The sequence below is a fragment of the Thunnus albacares genome, chromosome 5, assembly GCF_914725855.1.
Source record: "Thunnus albacares chromosome 5, fThuAlb1.1, whole genome shotgun sequence".
In the NCBI taxonomy this organism is placed as follows: domain Eukaryota; kingdom Metazoa; phylum Chordata; class Actinopteri; order Scombriformes; family Scombridae; genus Thunnus; species Thunnus albacares.
Window position 1 is genome coordinate 23,378,639 of NC_058110.1, and position 20,615 is coordinate 23,399,253.

Consider the following 20,615-nt stretch of genomic DNA (forward strand, 5'->3'; position numbering starts at 1 on the left):
ACAGACTGGAGACAAACATGAAACACTAGGGAGGGGAAACAATGGGAAACACAAGGAAGGGGGAAGTATAACTGACCTCCTAACAGTCTATGCAAAACATAGTCAAAACAGATATAAGATCTTTCTCAGTTTGTGCTGATACTCAATATTAAAGGACATGGATTGAGATCAAGAGCAAAATAACTACTTTTGACTGAGCTCTTTGACTTTCTGCCAAGAAATGGTAATAACTCTCACTTCACAAATGAGGTTCTGGTTGACTTGGGTCCCTCTGGCTGTACCCGGTAGGACCATTTTGTAATGAATCCATGACCATAAGGCTGCTAGCATTATAAGTAAAATGGAGAGTCATGTTTACTTATTACCCTTGCAACATTCAAATATACTGTCATATATTTTCCCAAATGGGGTACAGTGAATTGTTGGCATGAAGTTCGTGTCTTGTTCATTTTGAAACTGATGCAGTAAAACCTTAACAAAACAACTCAGATAAAAGAACAAGAACAAGCTAATGCACATGAGCACATTATTGTTTTTTTCTTTTTTTTTCTTTTTGCAGTGACACAGTCTTTGACTATCTTTTGCAGAGAATAATTGGTTTGACTGGATCTTCATATATGCTTACAAAAACTTTCTTGGATGCTTGGATTTGCATCTGTCCATTAATGGACAAAGAAATCAAACTAGAAAATAAATAATTAGAAAAGAAAAAAAAATACCCTAAAGAGAAAGCTATTATTGTTACAATGCAAAAGCAGGAAAAAAGTGTTGCACACTCTGGCTCCATATGTATTTCTCTTTTATTTGGATTCTTCAGGATCAAAAATCATTGTTACATTGCAAGTCATCTTAAAGAGATGCAACACTGTAGCAGCAATGATTTGCATGTAAGAGACAGCTGACTATCTAGTTTGAAAAACTTGTTCAGAAACTACAATGTGTTTGCAACAAACAGATTGCCTAAAGTAAAATAAATTAGTGACAATATACTGAAGGGCTATCCCACTTACGTGTGTTCTTTTGGTTATGAGATGCATTACTGTACGTCAGAGACATTGGCGATTCTTATTTGTCAGTTTGACATAACAGAGTGGTTTAAGCTTTGAACACAAACTTGTTAGATTTATCCCACCGCAGCCTCTACACGGGGAAACCCATGACTGCCAGCCTTGCTTTTCAGCTTTGGCTGCTTCTTCTAAATAACTTATTTCCTCTATGATCTCTCATGTCTCCCCATGGCACAGTAAACTGTACAAAGTAAACCACATTTTATTTAAGGAGCATTGGATTCTCAGTGGGAACAGACCAGTGACGAACTGGAAAATAGATTTGAAGTTCCCCAATTAATCAGTGAGATGAGTGTTTTAGCACATGGACAGATATTCCACTGGGGGCTTTTCCATTGGGGGCATTACAGAGTTTCAGGATTTTTGGACATTTGTCAGCATCTATTTTCTCTTTGCTTTAAAATACCCACTGGTTATAACTCCCTTTCCCAGCGTTGCTTTTCCTTCCAACAGATTACCTTATATTTGACTGTTCTTGATCTGTTTTTTAATATCTTTTAGGTTCTGTTTATTTCATGTACATGTACTGGCAACTTATTTCATTTAACAGGAATGTTAGTTCTTTTTTCCTGATGCAATTATTTGTTTTTAGTTGTGTTGTCTGATTAGAGCACAAAATACTTGGTGCCTATGCACATTGGTATAAATGTATTAGCACCAAGAAGTGGACAAAATAAAGTATGCCAGATAAATGCAAAATCCAAATCCATTTTAGGACAGAGACACACATTCACAGTAGATATTCTGCTCTTTTGATTTCAAGTGGAGTTTCTTTCTTGTATATAACTAGTGACTGAGGTTAATGATGCTATTTAACCTTTTGCACTGCGTTTGAATAAAGACCATGGATCACAATTTGTTACGAGAGAAGCTGTGCAGACGTGTTAATACACTGCTGTCACTGTTAGACATGACATGCATGAAGACAAACCCGGAGGTTGTGAGTGGGTGCTACATGCCTGACGGTGTGTGTGGTATACATATAGTTGTGTAGATGAGCTTGTTTAATGAACCCAATGTATGTTTTGTGTGTATGCATGGATGCTTGTTGTGTGTTCCGGTAGAAATGTGAATGATCTTTGAAATGCATGAGCAAAGTGATGCAACACCTCCAATGTATCCATCTCCTAAAATGGTACAGATGCATGAGCAAGAGATGAAGTCACTTAATTTAGTTGTTGGCAATGGCATCAGGAAACATTGACCTTTCGTTGGTTCCTTGAGGCCATGAAGTGAGTCACATGACAGCCGGATATTTACAGTGCCTCTCGTCACTGGCCTTGTCAAATCACAGCACACTTCACTGAAGCCTAGTAGGCCCAAGGCTGGACCTCAGCAACACAGACAAATGCAAAGGTGTTTTTTTTTTCCCTCCTCTTTTAGCCTGTGCTCACTACAACCCTGAATAACACGGAAGAGCACAAGGGCATGAGGGGACGTGCGTGTCTGTTTGTGTGAGTTTGTGACAGTTCGTGTGTATGTGTGTGTGTGTGCACATGAAAGCAGGAAAAAGAGAGAGAGTGAGACATACGAAGGGAGACATAGACTGTCTGCAGGACCAATGAATTTCAGGCCAATTTATCTTATGAATGAGCCTCTGGAGGGCATTCATCCCCAGACAGTTCCATGTGAATTGTATAACAAATAAAACTGTACTTCTGGATTCACATCTCACAGAGGACAAAGCTGGAATCTTCCAAAGTCGCAATTAGGGGGGTCCTTTTTACTTTAGCAGTTTGATTTTTTGAGATTCCCCTCAAATAAGCAATGCACAACATGATAAAATTATTGCTGCCAAAGGTGCATCTCCCAAACACATACTTCCACCTAGATGCATGTTGATCAGTGTAAAAAAAGTCACATTTAATCTTTGATTCAATGCTGTAAGACAATAAAACATTGAGACTTCCAACAGAGTGAATTCTTATAGTTACTGTACAGTACATCTCTGTTGGAGCAGCAGACCTTACAGTCTGACATGCCTCTAGTTGCTACCCAGGGTGAACTAGTTGGCAGTTTTGTGGTGACCAAATAGCTAAAACCCAAATAAAATGAATAATTTGATGGGGATTGGACATTTCATGACTCAGACTACATTGGCATATTGTGACATAGAATGGGCCGGGTGGAGCTTTAATGCTTACAGTCTGTTCTGGGCTCAGTTACAGAGCCATTTTGAAACATTTTCTCTTGGACACAACACACAGAGCACAGATCAGTAATGGCCAATAGCAAATACCAGGACAGTAATACATTAGGAGAGTGTTACCTACTATAGCTTATGAGAACAAGAGTCTACAGCCGTTAGCTGGCAAGTATTTGGTCATAAACCTATTGAACAAATTCTAAAATTGACCTCATGGTGGCGCTACTTGAAAAGTTGAGGGATCACCAAAGTTATTGCAATTCATGCTGTGGGAGACATGAATGTCTGTACAAAATTTCATAGCAATTGAACCAATAGTTGTTTAGACTTTTCACTCAAGACTACAAATGTCAATGTCGTGGTGGCGCAACAGGGAAAAGTCAGAGGTCACAAAGGTCATGAGGATTCATCCTGTGGAAGACATGGATGTCTGTACCAAATTTCATGGCAATCTATTCAGGGGTTGTCGAGACATTTTATACACATACACACAAAAAAGGCAACCCCATGGTGGCGCTAAAGACAAAGTGAGGGCATTGCCAAAGTCAGTGATATGATGTACAGCAGCAGCAAACCATGAATTTCTATACAGAATGTCAACAGACTTGCCATCCACGCCTCGAAAACCCATGACAAATTTTGTTAACATTGGAATGCATCACACTTTTTGGGGCTACCTACATCTCTTAAAAGACAGATCAGAGCAATTTCATGGATTTCTGCAGAATTTAATGCTATTGACAAAGCAAATGACCAGTTAATTTGTCTACAGTCATACATTTTCCAATAGGGGTCTTCATATTCGAATGAATATTTCCACACATTTTGATGAGGATGCTCATATTTTTTAATGTATTTATCTGTAAACCATTTACAATATCAGTGTTCCTACATTATGTATAGTATTATATTACAGTTAGATGAAAGCCAAGGTTTTTCATCACCATTCTACAGAATCTGAGTGCAGAGATTTGGTACTTCAACTCTCATTTAACTCTCAAAAGCAGCTGACAATCTTAAAGCGGGTTGATATCAGTTAGAACAGTGAAAACTGTGACCCCCCTTCCTCTCAAAACACTCTTATCAGAACCAACTTTTAAATTGAATAATGTTTAAGTTATACTGCTGCTCATTTTACTTAGGAATGTCTGAAACATAGTCAGAAACCCTGAGGGCTCTTGGATTCCATTTCAGAGCGCTGCTATTTGAGGGGAAGAGGAGACACTGACAAATCCAAAATGGGTGTGTGTGCACGCAGGGAGCATTTTCACCAACACAGGCAAGTCCTCTCATATAGGTTACATGTATAAGGGCTTAAAATTATATGTTGTGTTCAGTAGTGCTTGCTTGCCTTGCATTTTTTTGACATTGGCTTTACCTCCTTACTGCTATATATGCAAAAATAATAATTGCAATATGTTAAAAAAAAATTCCAATATATATATTTTTTTACCTTACTAAAACTCAATATGTATAAAAGTAACCTATTGATGTAGCAACTCCTCCCTTTGGGAACTGGGCTTGCACATGTGATAAAGGTGGGAAAATGTAGAAATTACCATAAAAACTGTGTTATTACACCAAATTGAAATATTTTATGTTTTATATATTGTATGGGGTGTGCATTAACAAATATATGCTCATTTTGTTATATTTAGCAATGTATCACTATAAAAACACTAAATTATATTCTTTGGCATTACAAGTCGTTAAAACTTAGAAACATGAATTAACAGCATTTAAAAAAATAATATCAGTTGCAGCAACAAACTGAGCCAGCCTCCTGCTTCAATAAAAGCGAATGAGTCTTGATAGCTGAAAATGTTTAGCTGTGATTCATTGCAAAGTCAAATGTTCTGTGTTTTAGTTTGGAAAGAATGTCAGAACTTATACAATGCTTGTGTTGACTAAATGTCCACCTGATCCCTAATTTAACTCATCAAATCTATTAAGAAATATTGTGAGCTTAAACACATACATACATGCATTGTATCTGGGTTAAAATTCTACAAAAACAGCCTTGGTATTACTAATTTAAGGTGGTGGTTTGTTATGAGTCTCTTTAAACATATGTCTCACATGAGTTTTCTCTCCGATCAAAATTTAAACAATGCAAACCATGATGAAGATAAGTATCCATTATCTGTGCATTTTCACTAACCAATATTGCAGTTGTTGGCAGTGTTACAACACTTGAGGTGATCATACTGTGGAGTGCATGGAAAAATCAAATGTAAAACTGCATTACTTATGAAAGCTAAGTTTAGAAAATAACATACATTTGTCGACTAACACAAACTTAAGTTTAATAATATCTAACCAGAAATATGTAATTTGACAGCACTAGTAATTTTAAGCTTGATAAAAACTAACGTAGAAGTTTGATTAAACTGAGTTGACACAACTGGCTGGCCTTAAAGTTGACAGTTCAGGTTTCTCAGCTTCTACAATTTTGCAGAATTTTATCCAACTAGATGACGACATGTTATGTTTGCGGTCAATTAGACTCCAGAGAGGTCTCAAGCTGTTTTTAAACTCCAATAAAAGAAATCCAAACAGACCTATTTGGGATTTGGGAGGGGTAGTACTGCATAAACAGTACTGTCAAAACTAATAGACACAGATATTGAACACATTTTATTTAACCATGTTTTACATCTGAGGTCTCTGAGACCACAAACTGAAGTAATGTGTAATTTTCTGTGGAAGACTTCTGAAACATGTAATCAGTCAAATAGTATGTTTAGAAACAATTCTCATAGAATTCAGAAAAGTCATGAAGTATCAAGATGAAAAAGCAATGTTAAGTATGTTTTTTGAGCTGTTAAAGAGGGTCAAGGGTCTCCAGGAACCCAAACAGAACACTGGACTTAACTCTCTTCCAGTTCCTTCATGAGGTATTTATGAATATGATGATGATGAATATGATGACATGAATAGATACATGCAGAGAGCCATAGATGTATAGCTCACATGTTTTGGCACAGAAAATGTGACCTCTGACGTATGTACCAATATAATTTAATATTAGTTTATTAACAAATATTCAAAATCCATTGCAGATACATCTTTATGAATAGTTAGCAGTAAGTGGATCAGTCTCCACCATTGAAGTCAAATCAGAGAACTCACTATTTATTTTTGTCAACATACAGTTTGATGATGAATCTTGACTGTTCATTTTGCTGCCACATAGAAGAAACACATTTTCTCTCTTGCTGGAAGGGAACTTTATCTTCCATATATCTGAGAGGAAATCTTTTCCGGGTGTCTCATACACTATTATTGAGTTGAGGAGGGGGGGGGGACGGGTTTGAGTGGAAAGGGTGGTAGGCGACTTGGTGGTCCAGTGGACTGGAAAACGTTCCCCCCTAGCAGAGAGATAGTGAGTGGCTCTATCGGCGCTGGAGCTAATGTTGCCACTGGCTCATTAGAGCTCCGATGTAAGGAACACCGCGTAACACCAAGTGCCTCAGCGCAAAGAGTTTCAGAAAGAACCCACTGAACGCAGTGAAGCAAAGTATCACTAAAGACAAATCCCTCAATTTGGGTTTGACATTGTCACTGATGAGAGACTGAGCTTATTCACTAAAGGACTCACTGGACAGGCAGAGATGCTTTCATAGTGAAAAAAAAACAAAACACTGTGTATCATTCAGTCACATGCAGAGCATTCACAGCCTGCCACAACAGGAGCTGCTGACAGGTTGGTCATCAATGAAAGGAGGCAGAGTGAGAGAGGAATGGATCGAGAGAGGAAAGGAGGAAAAGAATAGAGGGAAAGAAAGAGAAGCTGACAGCCTCAGCTCCCCTCCTCCCTTCGGCAATCAAGGAGGTGAGGACACAGAGGGGAGGAGGAGAATGCGTTAGACCTATGCTTCAAGCTCAGCTGCAAGTCAACCCAATCATTATATCACACAAGTATTTAAATTGACGTGATGTATGCTGTGTATAGAAGTAGATATTCCCAAATGTAGTCCAGCTGATTAAGTACTGCCAACATGAGATGTTACGCCTAAGGCACATTTGGAATCCATATTTTTCTGCAGCAAAAGGTTTGCTTGATGATTGAAATTCAGTCTTTTCAAATAAGAAGTCAGTCAGATAACTATTATCATGTTATGTAGGATTCATGAGCATTATGCGCATGCTCGTGCAACTTCAAAACATTTCACATCACCTGGTTAGATAGAAGTAGAAAAGAATTGAAGGCAGTGTATACCGGTATTCAACCTGAGACACGAAATGTAATCATTTGGACTTGTGGATTTGGTTAATTTGCATGGATGGCTCTGGTGCACGAACAACCATTGTTAACCCTAATTCTGACCCCTACGTGTGCATGTAATTTTGATGTGTGCATGTATGCATATAGGAGGCAAAGAATAGAAAATAATACAGTCACTCTGAGGACAAAATGTGGTGGCAGAGAGGCAGAAAGGGAGGTGGAGGGGGAAATAGCCCCACTCATCTCCTCTCATTTTCTGCCCGCTACTACCCAGCAGAGTTTCTATGGCAACCCCTCAAAAAGCGGTGCGCAGTGAATTGTGGATTTGAGATGCGCTGTCTGATTGCGCTGTGTGGAAGAGATGGCTGGCTCTTTCGTCAGCCTTCCTCTGTAAAAGGAAATTGGTGGAGAGCTCCAATGAAACAGCACTCCATATGCTTTCTTTGATGTGTGTGCCAGTCTTTGGTACTACAACGTGTGTGAAAGTGGGCGTCCATGTGTGTGTGTGCACGCTCAGGAAAGCTTTACATTAGAATCTAGTGCCCCCTGCAGAGCTGCTCGTCACTCCTGGCATCCACCAGACTGCACTGCTCAGCTCTCCAAATGAATCTGTCTGGCTGACCATGTAGACTCATCAGTATGCTTTGGGTTTCAGCTGATGGAGTCGGTGCCATTGATGACGATTCATTTCTGTCCTGAATTCCTGTATCTGTGTAAGACTAGGTAGACATGTATGTTGTTCAGTGTGAGCTCCCTCTCCCTCACTCTGAGTGGCTGTATGATGCTTGTAAGCTGTGCCAGTCCCCATTAGCATCCCATTATAAACCAGCATGATCACTCGTCACTTAGAATGCCTGCCACAGCATGCTCTGTGTGTGTGTGCGTGTGTGTGTGTGTGTGTGTGTGTATGTGAGCTATTTGTGTGAGCACGTGTGTGAAATCGCACAGTCAAGTGATTGAGATGGCCTTGTTTCAGAAGAACATGAAAAAAATGCAGCGAAGTCTTGCGCTGTGTACAATTCAATTTAAATGTGTCTGCAAGTGTTTGGTTTGTTTGACCCAGATTTCTCACCTACCCCACTGTTGATGAATTGGATATCCGGAGGCAGTCTTACAACAATTTAATTTAGTCGATATATAGTGAACAGCACCCTCTGCTGAGTAGATCTGTGGTTGACATGAAGGCTAAGAATCAAAATCCTCATCAATCATGTAAAGAGGGAACTGCCTGAGCTGTGTTACAGGCTCTCTTGTTTGCAAATGCAGGTATACTATGTGTTTAATAGACAATAATAGTTTCCTTTTAAAGGGTTGGGGTTGGGGTTGAGGGTTCACTCAAATGACCAGTAATCATATTATATCGCTTAACTTTACCAGCCCTGCGGGTAGTTTTGGTTTTATTTGCTCTGGTTTTGACGAAGCTGTTTCTGAGATTGCTTCCTTCCCTCCGATACAATCGAGTTGAATAGACTTCTGTTTCTGGTGCTCTCTTCATTTATGTTCAAAAATTCAACATAAATATGTCCCTCCAGGTATAGTGTCCTTGTTACTCTGGATAATCCACAGACTTCAGTGTCAACAGTGTTTATAGGGACTATTTCTTCTGAAAAAGTAGTTCCAGGGGAAGCTGTTCATGGTGATGTCTATGGATTATCCAGAGCACTGGAAGAACCAGAAATTAAATCTCATTCTCTTTCATTGTATTGCTGTGGAGGCACAAAACTCAAAACGTGTGAAAGTGAGTGAGAAAATATGATTTTTTTGTAATTTGGGTGAATCAACCCTTCCCTAATTTCTCTCTTTTCCTTTACAGATAACAAGGTGAAAACCCCTACTGGTTGCCAGCTGCAGAAAAGGCAAAACAGTTAAGCAAACTGTGATCTGCATTAGCTAATAGACTATTTTCACAGCAGACATTTTGACATGTCACAGCAGTACATCCAAAGGTGCAACTAATAATATTAACAATGGCTGAATTACATTTAGGTGTTCCAGGTCAAGGGTCCTGCTATCATGCATGTTTGTCATTGACATGGCTTACTAGGACCCTTAATTGGAATGGAACCATCATTAATATTGTTACGTGCATATGTGCTTTGACAAAAGTCAAATGTCTGCCATGTCATAAAAGTCATACCTATTTATCCTTTTGAACCACCCTAACACCACCTGTCACACCTTCCCTTGACTCTCTTTCTCTCTCCACCATTCATGGTCTGCTGGCTGTGGTCTGCTTGTCCTGGCATCCTGGCCTCTACCCTCTTACCTCCCATGCCACCCCCACACTACAGACTCACACACACACACACACACACACACACACACGCACGCACACACACACACACATGCACACACACACACAGCCTCTCGAGCCCTTTGCTCTCTGGTCCAGGTCCAGAGGAATGTTGAGTGTCTCTATAGCCCCCTCCCTGAAGATTAGGCTTCACCATGCCTGCCCCCCCTCTCCTCATTCCTTTCCAAAGTATGCCCCCTAAGAGCTGCTGCATTTTTATCTGAGCCTGGTGATTGTGACAGATTGGCCAAATGACACACATACACAAACACACGTTCATAGCCACACGCTGAGGCACAAACAGAGGGGAGGCTGGTCAGCCCGGGGAGGGACCAGACAGCGCCAGGCTCTGGCTATAAAACCTTCCCAGCATGAGGCCAGTGTCCTGCCCTGAGCTGGACAGTACCCCCTTCCTCTGTGTCAGGACGCCGTCAGGACAGGCAGCAGACGAGCCTCCAACATGAACGACATCTACAAGGCAGCGGTACGTCTTCTCAAAACTCATACAGCTGAAAGAGTGGTCTTGGTTTGCTCTGGATGGAAGTGATTTGGTTTGTTGGATGCTCACCAAAAAATCTGTGTGTGCACTAAACCTGGTATGAGAGTGATGTTGTTTAGGATCACAAGCCATAATCCTTAACATTTATTATTAGTTTGTGACATATGATCAATGATTTACGATGCAAGAATGTCATTTTATTCTGTCCTATTTAAGTAGGTGTTATATGGAACCTGTGCTGGCACTTGTGTATTCATTTGTTATATGAAAATAGCCCCCCATTAGATCTGACATCTGACATTACTTGAATGGTTGACAAATCCCTGTTGATGCGTCTTACGCAGCACATCACCTCCATCAACAGCTAATGTCAAAAGAGCCTTGACACCATATATGTCTCTAGATGTTTTCCTACTTCGGCCCTATCAGAGCTGATAGGAGCCACTCAGGAGGTCACTGACAGGACAGGTCCCTGGTCCGCACTCCGCTGCTTCATTCACGACTTCAAATGGAACAGTCCCACTTCACATGGCTAATTTTGGCCAGTTGCTCAGATGCTTCTGCACTCATGGTTCTCTGGTGCCAGAGAAAGGCTTCAGGTTTAGATAAAACCCCCCACGGCTGAATTCCAGCATTATCTATGAGCCTGAGAGCCGTGTGGCTGTCTGTCCACCTCCGCCCGGATGGTCAGCCGGCTGTCCTGTCCACTCACATCCCAAGTGAGCAGTGCAGCTGAGACAGTAAAAACACACAGGAATGTACATTACATGTGTTTGTTTAGATGTGTTTTTTTTCGTATATCATCCCCAGAGGGCTGTGCATACGAGTGTGTCTGCATGTGTGTGTGTTTAATTTATAGTAGACGACAGACAATAACTCTTACATAAGCAGCTGTCTCCCTCTCTCATTCGTGGTAGCTTTTCCAGGATTACTGTTCTATTGTTGGGCCAGATCCACAGCTATGCTAATTTAAAGCACTGTGTATTGTGTCCTTTATCTGTGGTTCCTGATCCTCCTGTCTGTTTATTTTTAACTCCTCCTCTTACTGGCTCTCACATATGATATATAGGTTCTGTGTTTTGTCAGGGATGGCCCAGTGTGTGGGACCAAAATATTACCTCTCTTGACCGAAAAGTTATCAAAACAGATAGAGATAATCTAGTCCAGAGACTGATTTCACACTTTATAATTCAAGATATCTTAACTCGTTTCCATAGGTGAAACAATTCTTGAGTAAATATTGTGTAGCATAACTTTTTTGAGCTTTGGTAGTTGTGATTAGATTTATAATAACTTAATAGTAACACTATGATATCACACTGTATCAGGTAAACAAAGCACTCACTAAACGTTTTACTTCTTACAGGTTGAGCAGCTGACAGACGAACAGAAAAATGGTGCGTAAATTGTTCAACATCATTGTTTGTTTTGTTTTTTAAACAGTATATTTACATCAAAAAGTCATCAAAGTTTTTTTTATATATAAATGAATTATAATATCAACTGTATAATTCGTCTGATGTTGCAAGGAAAAGTGATCCTGATGTAGATTTGTTTCTCCGTGTGCTGCTGTGGTGTTGCAGAGTTCAAGGCCGCCTTTGACATCTTCGTACAAGATGCCGAGGACGGCTGCATCAGCACCAAGGAGCTGGGAAAAGTGATGAGGATGCTTGGCCAGAACCCCACACCAGAGGAGCTGCAGGAGATGATTGACGAGGTGGATGAAGATGGTAAATCACAACATGAAAAGAAAACTAAATGATTTGTTGGTTGTTGGGTTCAAAACCCCTCAACTTAATGTCAAATGATCATCAGGGATCTCCAATACAACAAGACGTGTCAAGCTGAATTAAAGGGAAATGTGTATCAGATGATGCGCAAGTCATCTTGATTTTTTTCATGTGCTGTGATGGTGCAACATAAAAAATAGCATCTTGAATTGTTTTGATAAAGCCTCAGTGAAGGATATGGTTACTGTATTTGTCATGTTATGAGATGATGTGCATTTTTATCTCCAACTAACTGAATCTACATAAGGAGACATTTAAGGCCCATTACAGGTATATTTGTTAAAAAAAAAAAAAAAAACATTTTTTAATGCCGTTGTCTTGAAATTAAGATTCAATAAGGAAAAAAAATCCTATCCAGTGTGGAGTGTAAAGATGAAGTGTATTATATGTGCACAGGGAGTGGCACGGTGGACTTTGACGAGTTCCTGGTCATGATGGTGAGGTGCATGAAGGACGACAGCAAAGGGAAAACAGAGGAAGAACTGGCAGAGCTGTTTCGCATGTTTGACAAGTGAGTTGTATGTTTAAACTCTGTTGCTAGTTTGTCCTTTTTTACGTCTCATTGAACAAGAAGAATTAATGCAGTGAATGCACAATCTTACAATAAATATACTGTAAACATAATGACATAATATCTGCAGCCAAAGCATGCAACTATCTGAAAATCACCACAGACTAGTAATCAAATTGCTCTTCATAGTGTGATTCCATCAAAGTGAGCTCCCCACGTGCAATTATATGTACTGACAAAATGCCAAAAAGCTCTGCGGAGTGCAGCATGTAGCTTGTGCCATAATCCTTTTTGACAGCACAGAATATTCAAACACCCACTGCATGTAAGCCAGACACCTCGCCTGAGCATCAAAGAATAAACTTACCATACTTTTTTTTCTTTTCTCTCAAAGTGATGGGTCTCAAACACAGGATCAGTCACATGTTACACACACACACACACCACCTCCTCCTCCGCCGCCATCTGCAAAGCTTAACTTTGTTGTGTGTGTGTGCATTAATATATTTTCCTCCATTTGATTGTGCAGGAACTCAGATGGTTACATTGACCTGGACGAGCTGAAAATGATGCTTGAATCTACAGGAGAAGCAATTACTGAGGACGACATCGAGGAGCTGATGAAAGATGGGGACAAGAACAACGATGGCAAAATTGACTACGATGGTGAGGAGTTTGAAGTGTGCTACAGTGATAGAAGAAACGTGTCGAAATGGTTATGTAGAGCAAATGCTGTAGCAGTCATCTTCTTTAATCTATCATTCATGTAAAGCTCAGAAATACTCACCAAATGAGAGATTTGCTTGACAAATTTTACAGTTCTCTCTCATCTCACAGTTTCATAGCAGTTTGTGTTTTTTGGGGCTCAGCAGTTATTTGTTAACTTGGCCTTTGTTAACTTTACAGAGTTCTTGGAGTTCATGAAGGGAGTGGAGTAATCCTGAACAAGAGAAGATTATTTTTGTATTTCTCTGTGACTACATGGTCATCTGTGGAACTCTTGGAAGCTGACTTTGGATGGCACTGGAACGACTTTGCAAGATTTAGTTGAATACTCTATCTGAATGTTTCTGTATTTTCCTACCATGTCTTGCATCGTTGTAAATACAGTTTGTAACTATTTTGGTGCCCATGTATACTGAATTTGTGTAAATGTATCCAAATTGCTTATATTTTCTGTAGAATACCAGTTTGGCTGCTTGACATATCAATTATCAATCTTCCAGAGCCAGTTTACAAATCTTTCTACTGAGAGGCTGATATCGTTTAGCTGAGCAGAAAATGTATGTGTGCACAAAGCAGAACATATCAATGAGTCAACAGTTTTACACCAAAGCTCTGGTAGACTTATCATACTTTTAAAGCTATGTACTGGATCAAGTCTGTATATTGCATGTTATGATGTGCACATTGTATACATTTCTGCATTTCTGTTTAAGATACCCTCAGGACTTCTTATTACCCCCTCATATCCCTGGAACACCTGCATATTTCTACATGAAAAGTCTGTGTGGAATGTGCGCTCATGTAATAAACAAGATGCATTTGTCAAAGCAGTCATCTGTTTTTCATTTTGTTTGAATAATCTAATTAAAAAAAACACTTAAAGGATAGAGTTGGGATTCTTGACAAAAAAAAAAAATCCCTGTTTGGCTTAGCTGTTTTTCTATTCTGGGTTAGTACTTTTGTTGTTTACTAGTTTTTCTATTATTATATGGAGAAACTGTGTGCCTGTGTGAGTCATGTCAATGCTTTGGGTAACTAGACTAAGTCAGCAGTTGTTACTGAGAAGAAAAACAACCCATATTTTACTATCACATTCCTGATTTGCCTTGCTGGTCTTCAGATTTTACAGGCTGATCACATGCTTGCCCCTCTGGCCTGACCACTGTTCACGCAGCAAATAAACAAGCAAACGAAGGCCTGAAATATTACTGTTGTCGTATCAAAAGAAGCTGCATTTGTGTAAATCTGAGCTTTTGACCCTAACTTTGGATTTATCTGTGTTAATTTGTATTGTATAGTGGCTCTTGCGTGTGGCATGTGAACTATTCGCGTGCTGCCGTGTAAGTATCTAGTTACACAGTCTATTGAGACAGGAGCTATTTATGTCTAATCATGTTAGTGCCCATGTTAGGGGATCTGGATTGACCGACACCAGTTGACAATCAGATGCCTTTGCCATAATAAAAAAGTTGTTCCACTACAAAGAGATAACAGTTCTATTGTTAATACAGCTTTATATCTGACATCTGTGAGAGTAAATTGAGAAAATCCGGGTCATCAGTAGTAGAAAGATTCATTTCAAGCTTGTTTTTTTTTTTTTTTAGAATAATAACATACAAAGAGTATTTATTATTTCTCTGCTTATTGGTTTTACAGTCTAGAGCCATATTCACATACAATACTTGCCAAAATAATATAAAAAATATCTTCATTACATTGTGATTTATTTATTCATTTATCTATTGTTAGTGGGTTTAAACATCATTCCCAGGTGAAAAGCCCTCAGTTTTAGTAACAGAGGAGTAATGCAGTAAGCACTGTGGCCACTTGATGTCAGCAGGGAAACACAATCTTATCTGTGTGTTTGGCTCAGTTACAGGAACTAGAAGATGAGGAGATTTGATGGCACAGTCATACTCTCTTCAAAGACAGATAATTACTATTAACTTGCCAGTCTATAAAAACACACAGATATATCCAATCAGTTTGAAAAGACAGTCATCACCCAGAGTATATTTTAAGTTCTAATACAATAAATTGACCATTTCAAATAGTAGTATTAGTTCATTATAATATTTCAATAAGAATAAAATCCTATTCATATTTTCATGCTAACTAATGGGAAGAAGTTAATTTAATCTATTTCTAAAAAGAATACATTGCATTTTTAGAAAGAACCCTTCATTACTAAATTGTGAAAGTGATCTTTTCTATAGTTTCATTTTATCTTGTGGGATCAGCTGTATTTTGTGTGCGCAGGTGACGTCAGTGGCCTGACTGACGACACCACCTCCCTCCATCCCTCTCTGCCTCCCTGAGGGTCCTGTTAGCTCCCTTCAGTCCTCATGGCCTGCATGTGTTACATACATATGGGATTTAAAACCCCAATCAGCAGTGCTTAGCACAGCTGCTCTGCCAGTCCAGTCTCAATAGTCTGACGAATATAACACACTTCATCAACTGCATCTACAGTTATCTCCGGTCCGGCTGCACTGAGCAGAAAAGTGCATTCAAATCAAGTGATAACATTAGACTGCTCTGCTGCTCAAGTAAGCTGTAAGCTGCCGTGTGCAGCATGGAATGGGATGAGTAGTGCTCTCCCACCCATCAATGGGAGGCTGGGCAGCAGCAGAGCAGTATGTGAATGAATCTGGGGTGTGGCGCACAAGCAGCAAGTTGGGTGGAGAAGTGACGCAGTTACGCAAGACAGGCCTGATGACTCATGCCTGCTGTTATTAACACACACTGCGGTTATAAGCCACCTATGGTAATGTGGTTTTCAGGGACACATAAGCCACCCTAATACCTGTTTCCTTATTATGTGTTGCACTTATGCCCCTGCCACACTGACCTTTCAAAATGACTGAGAGAGAGGGAATTTGTATAGGTAACAGTGAGCTATCATTGTTACATAACTGATTTCATTCAGCTTTATTCTACCAGTGTGTGTGTGTGTGCTGAGGAAAACCGGTTATTCCATTGGCTAAGAGTGAGTCAGGCGGGCATGGGGCTGTATATAGTGTGCACATACACACAGACACAGACACACACACTGTTCCACTGTTTTACTGATTTATAAATCATGCATTCAAACCATCAGATCACATAAGAGTCATCATCCACCATGAAATTGTCCTAAAACTGTGTTACTAAGCTACGCCAACAGGGTGATGTTTTCATAACCTTTTCCCAGCTCAGTATGATTTATAGAGGTATAAAAGAGTCACCAAATCCCCGGAAGAGTGAGGAATACCCCGGACACGGTTTAGAGTTTGGAAGGCGTTAACTACTCATACCATCTTTCTGCCGCCCACACATGCAGACCTCGTTTGAAGCCAGCAGGCTTTTGGGTTTAGAGGATTCCTGTTTTTCTTGCTTCTCTACATCACATGGTCTTGGAAGTTGTCCAATGCAGAATATCACAGCCTAATCTCAGGAAATCTCTCATTCACCATTCACAGTGGCATTAAAATATATGAATATCTTGTCCCAATTTCTCTAGATTCATTGTCGGTTCTTTTTTAGGTCATGTGATATTGATTTCTTGTTTTTGATGTTTTGTTGTGCTATTAATAGTCTGGCACCTAAGGGTAAAATAATGATTTTATGCTGCCATTTTTGAGCAATATTCCCCTCTCTAAAGACAAAATGGGAACCATGGGATTATTATAAGTTTTTATAAGTTTCTATTTATTATTATAAACAGAAACCTAAGAAATTGACTGTTTTTGGAGAGAACATGGTAGGTTGTTTTTGTTGCCATAAATACAGAATGAGGAAGTGGAACGCTTTAGACAAAGAGAGAGTGGAAGGACTGCAAATCAAACTTGAACAGACAGAATATTGTATCATGATGCTCCATCCCACTTCTGGTGCTGAGAACACTGAAGTACTGTTTCTAGACTGCCTGGCCATAATGGCCCATAGAACAGCAAGACTAAAAGACACTGAATTCTCAAATTCCACAATAACTATTCATTGATTCAAATGAATGATGGCGATTGTTTTGTTTTAATGCACCACTGGAGGGTTTATCTATTTTTACCACTTTCAAAAAGGAATCTTGTGTCTTAAATGGTGGATGAAATGGGCTATTCAGATAATTTACTTAGGTAAAGAAGGACTACTACAAATGTCAATATACATAAGCCCTAAAGTATTAAAAATACTCCTTAAGCAGACATAATGGCCCCTGTCAGTGTTATATTATTACGTATTATAATATTGGATTATATTACTGATTACAGCGTTTTAATGTTGCTGCTGCTATTTTAGAAATCGCTGTGTAGTTAAATCTATAACTATTAGCACACCTCATAAGCTGATCCCATGTTTTGTATGTATATTATTAATTTTTAAAGTAACTTGCAACTATAGCTATCAAATATGGAATTTGCCTCGTAGTGAGGGAGAAGTAGCATGAAATGGAAAAGTAAAAGTACCTCAAATTTGTAGTAAAGCCTGCATTAATCGACATATTATCGCCTTTTCGGTTGACATGGTGAACTTGTAAGCAAAAAAATCCCTATTTACACATCCTGCACATATGGAGCAACCTTATCATTCATTTGGAGCTGGGTTTCTGGCCACATAATGAATGTAAGTCCAGTATTCACTCTCCTATTAGCTCTGTTTTTGGTCTCCACCATCTCCTAAGTTTAATATCAGCCTCTTTTTGCCGCTAAATGCTCCACTATGTTCACCGGCTAAGTCACTAACCTTGTCCATCTGCTGTTTGGTAATGGGCAGGTAGCAGATAGAGGGTTTATCTGAGCTTTTTAACTAAAAACAGCTGCCTGCTGCATCCAAAAACAATGCTATGAGAGCAGTGAGAGTGAACCAAAACAGTAAAGTTGTGGGACGGAAAACCAAAACGATGGGGTAAAAGATGTTGTAAAGTTGTGTAGAGCTGAGAGGAACAGCAGAATCAAGTGCTTATTTTCTGTAGGTTTGTCACAGCGACCATGCCGCCCTTTGTTCCATTGTTATTATAAAAATACTGATTAGAGCAGCGTTAAATACAATACTTGAGCAAATATATTTTGTCAGTTTTACTAATCTATAAAATATTTATCTGGAGAAATAAGAGAAATCTTAATACTTTTAGAAACTTTGTCCAGTTGGCCTATAGAGGTCATCATCATCATCATAGACTGTACAGACACTTGGAGATTCCTGTCCTCGGTGCTATGACATCATTATTTTGGTCACTAGTGTTGTAGAATTCCACATCCCGAGGCACAGACATGCTCTTTGGCTCACTCAGCAATTCTGTACTGTAAGCAACATATGGCCTTGTGTGAATGGCATACCAGACGGCAAGACAGTTCCCAGCACGGCCTCCTCTGTACTGTAGTTCCTGAACAAGAACACATGATAGACGGATGACCTTTACATTGTGTTGGGTCTAGCGAGACACGAGGAATGTTCCCTTTCGTTCATTTTGCCACAGATTAAACTGCAAACAAATATCACTTTGTTCTTGTGCTTGGTGAGCTCGGGCTACTGTACATCACCGGATGGTGAAATTGGCCACAGAAAGAGAGACTTCTGGTATTAACAGATGGCAGGCTCACTCTGCCACTATTCCATGTGGCTGTGCTTTACACATGACCCAGTATTCTATTAGCCAAAACTGACACTTCTCTTTCTCCTCAGAGAACATACATGTCTCTCAGAGAAGATGTGTTTCACAAGAGTTAGGAGGGTTGTGAGGGCTGTTTTGAAAAGATTTATATATCCGTAGCAGGTTCCTGGAGAGTCTTTAGCATGACTTGATGGATGTCATGTCAGCATCTGAATATTTACTAGTGACAGCATTGCAAATAAGATTGCCAAAGGATATGATGTGAAGTATTTTGTCATAACGAGTTGTGGTAATGTTGTTAAATTTTAGAGTATGGTGACAAACCCCACAGTTGAGCCTTGAGCAGCTTCTAAATGTGTCTGTGAGAGCCTGTCTAACTTTGGATCTATGCTTATTCCATTACAAATATGGGGTAGTAGGAAGAGCTGCAAATGGCTTCGATGTGATTCAAACATTCTGAGAATCAAATGGTAATCCTCAACAACGGGAGATGAAATCACTGGCATGATAATACATACCATTCCAATGCAGTTATACATAGCTCCGTAAAACCATGGCTAAAGGGTATTTCCATCTTTCAACGCAACCGTTAAATGATACTGACTTACTGTAGGAGAATTTTAAAATTTACACGTTAGTCATCATCACTGGTAACAAGCATAGAGTGTATTCCAATCATCTGTCTGAACGCTGGAAATATAAGGTGGCCTCTCTCGAAAATAAAAACAGCAGAGGACAGCACAGCATCCATGATGTCATCCCCTCTTCAGTGACATGTCAGAGACCGCCTTCGGCCAAATACTGAGATTAGGATTATTCTCCTCGGCCCTGAACATCTGCTGTACACAAACAGAGCGAGACTGCTGAGAGTAGAAATCCCCACGGTAAAGATGGCAGTCTTTCAGATGAGATTGGCTTTTACAGCAGGATGACCATACATTTATCTGTAATAGGATAATGGTAATGTTCAAACTATTATTATTTATCGTAATGTGAAACACTAAGTCATTGTACTAAGACTAGTTCTCTATCTAAAAATGACACTGTGTCCACTCATATTCAGCAAGAGTGAGCTGAATAAATTCCAGTTATTGTGCATCAGAGGCAGAAGCAGCTGTGAAATTGTTGTCAGTCATGCAGTATGCTAAGTATGTTCTTATAACCACAGCAGGTGTGAACCAGCTCTGACTGGCTTCTGCTCAGCTTACTTCTACATCACACACACACACACTATAAACATGCTTGCAAACAGACACATGCCCCACCCCAAGCTAAAAATCCTGTCAGTCTCATGCACATCTGCTTCCCCTGCAACTACTGCTGAGTAAGCTCTGCCTTAGCCTCTGCTTCCCTTCATGAGTGATCACAAGGGGACAAAAATACCCCACAAAACATACTGTGACAGCATAAAATTTTTTTTTGGAAACTATACTTTCCTCATCAAAGGTGTTCTTCATCGCAGCTCACAGTAAGCTCTGTAATTTCTATTTACACGAGCAGGCGTGAGTTTCCAACTGATTTTCTTGAGTAACTTAGTAACGGTGGGGAAAACAGGAGCTGCTAAGACCCCACACCTTGTCTTTGAAGCAGGCAGCAGCACACAAAATGATTTATAATTACAGGATGCAAAAGGCTACACTTAACTCTCAGGTGAGACACACTCAGCACAGGAACAGTTGGTGCCAAAAAGTACTGAACATGAACTGCATGAACGACACATGAACAGCCACGTTATATATCTGAAGGTTAGTGTCTGGAGACTGTAATG

The 20,615-nt window shown here is 39.7% G+C and overlaps 1 protein-coding gene across 1 annotated transcript; it reads left to right on the forward strand.

The window, feature by feature from the left end:
* The first annotated feature begins 10,091 nt into the window (after positions 1–10,091).
* Positions 10,092–14,090, forward strand: tnnc1a (troponin C type 1a (slow)). The gene is made up of 6 exons (XM_044352490.1): positions 10,092–10,218; positions 11,600–11,630; positions 11,817–11,963; positions 12,420–12,534; positions 13,064–13,200; positions 13,441–14,090. Exons 1-6 carry the CDS (start codon positions 10,195–10,197, stop codon positions 13,470–13,472), a joined length of 486 nt encoding a protein of 161 aa, XP_044208425.1. The 5' UTR covers positions 10,092–10,194; the 3' UTR covers positions 13,473–14,090.
* The last annotated feature ends 6,525 nt before the right edge of the window (positions 14,091–20,615 follow it).

What these genes read in the sequence shown, in the direction of transcription:
- tnnc1a (XM_044352490.1), top strand. Translation starts at nt 10,195, where the DNA reads ATGAACGACATCTACAAGGCAGCG. An exon ending in ACGACATCTACAAGGCAGCG is followed by an intron (nt 10,219 to 11,599) that starts GTACGTCTTCTC and finishes TACTTCTTACAG; the next exon opens with GTTGAGCAGCTGACAGACGA. An exon ending in TGACGAGGTGGATGAAGATG is followed by an intron (nt 11,964 to 12,419) that starts GTAAATCACAAC and finishes ATATGTGCACAG; the next exon opens with GGAGTGGCACGGTGGACTTT.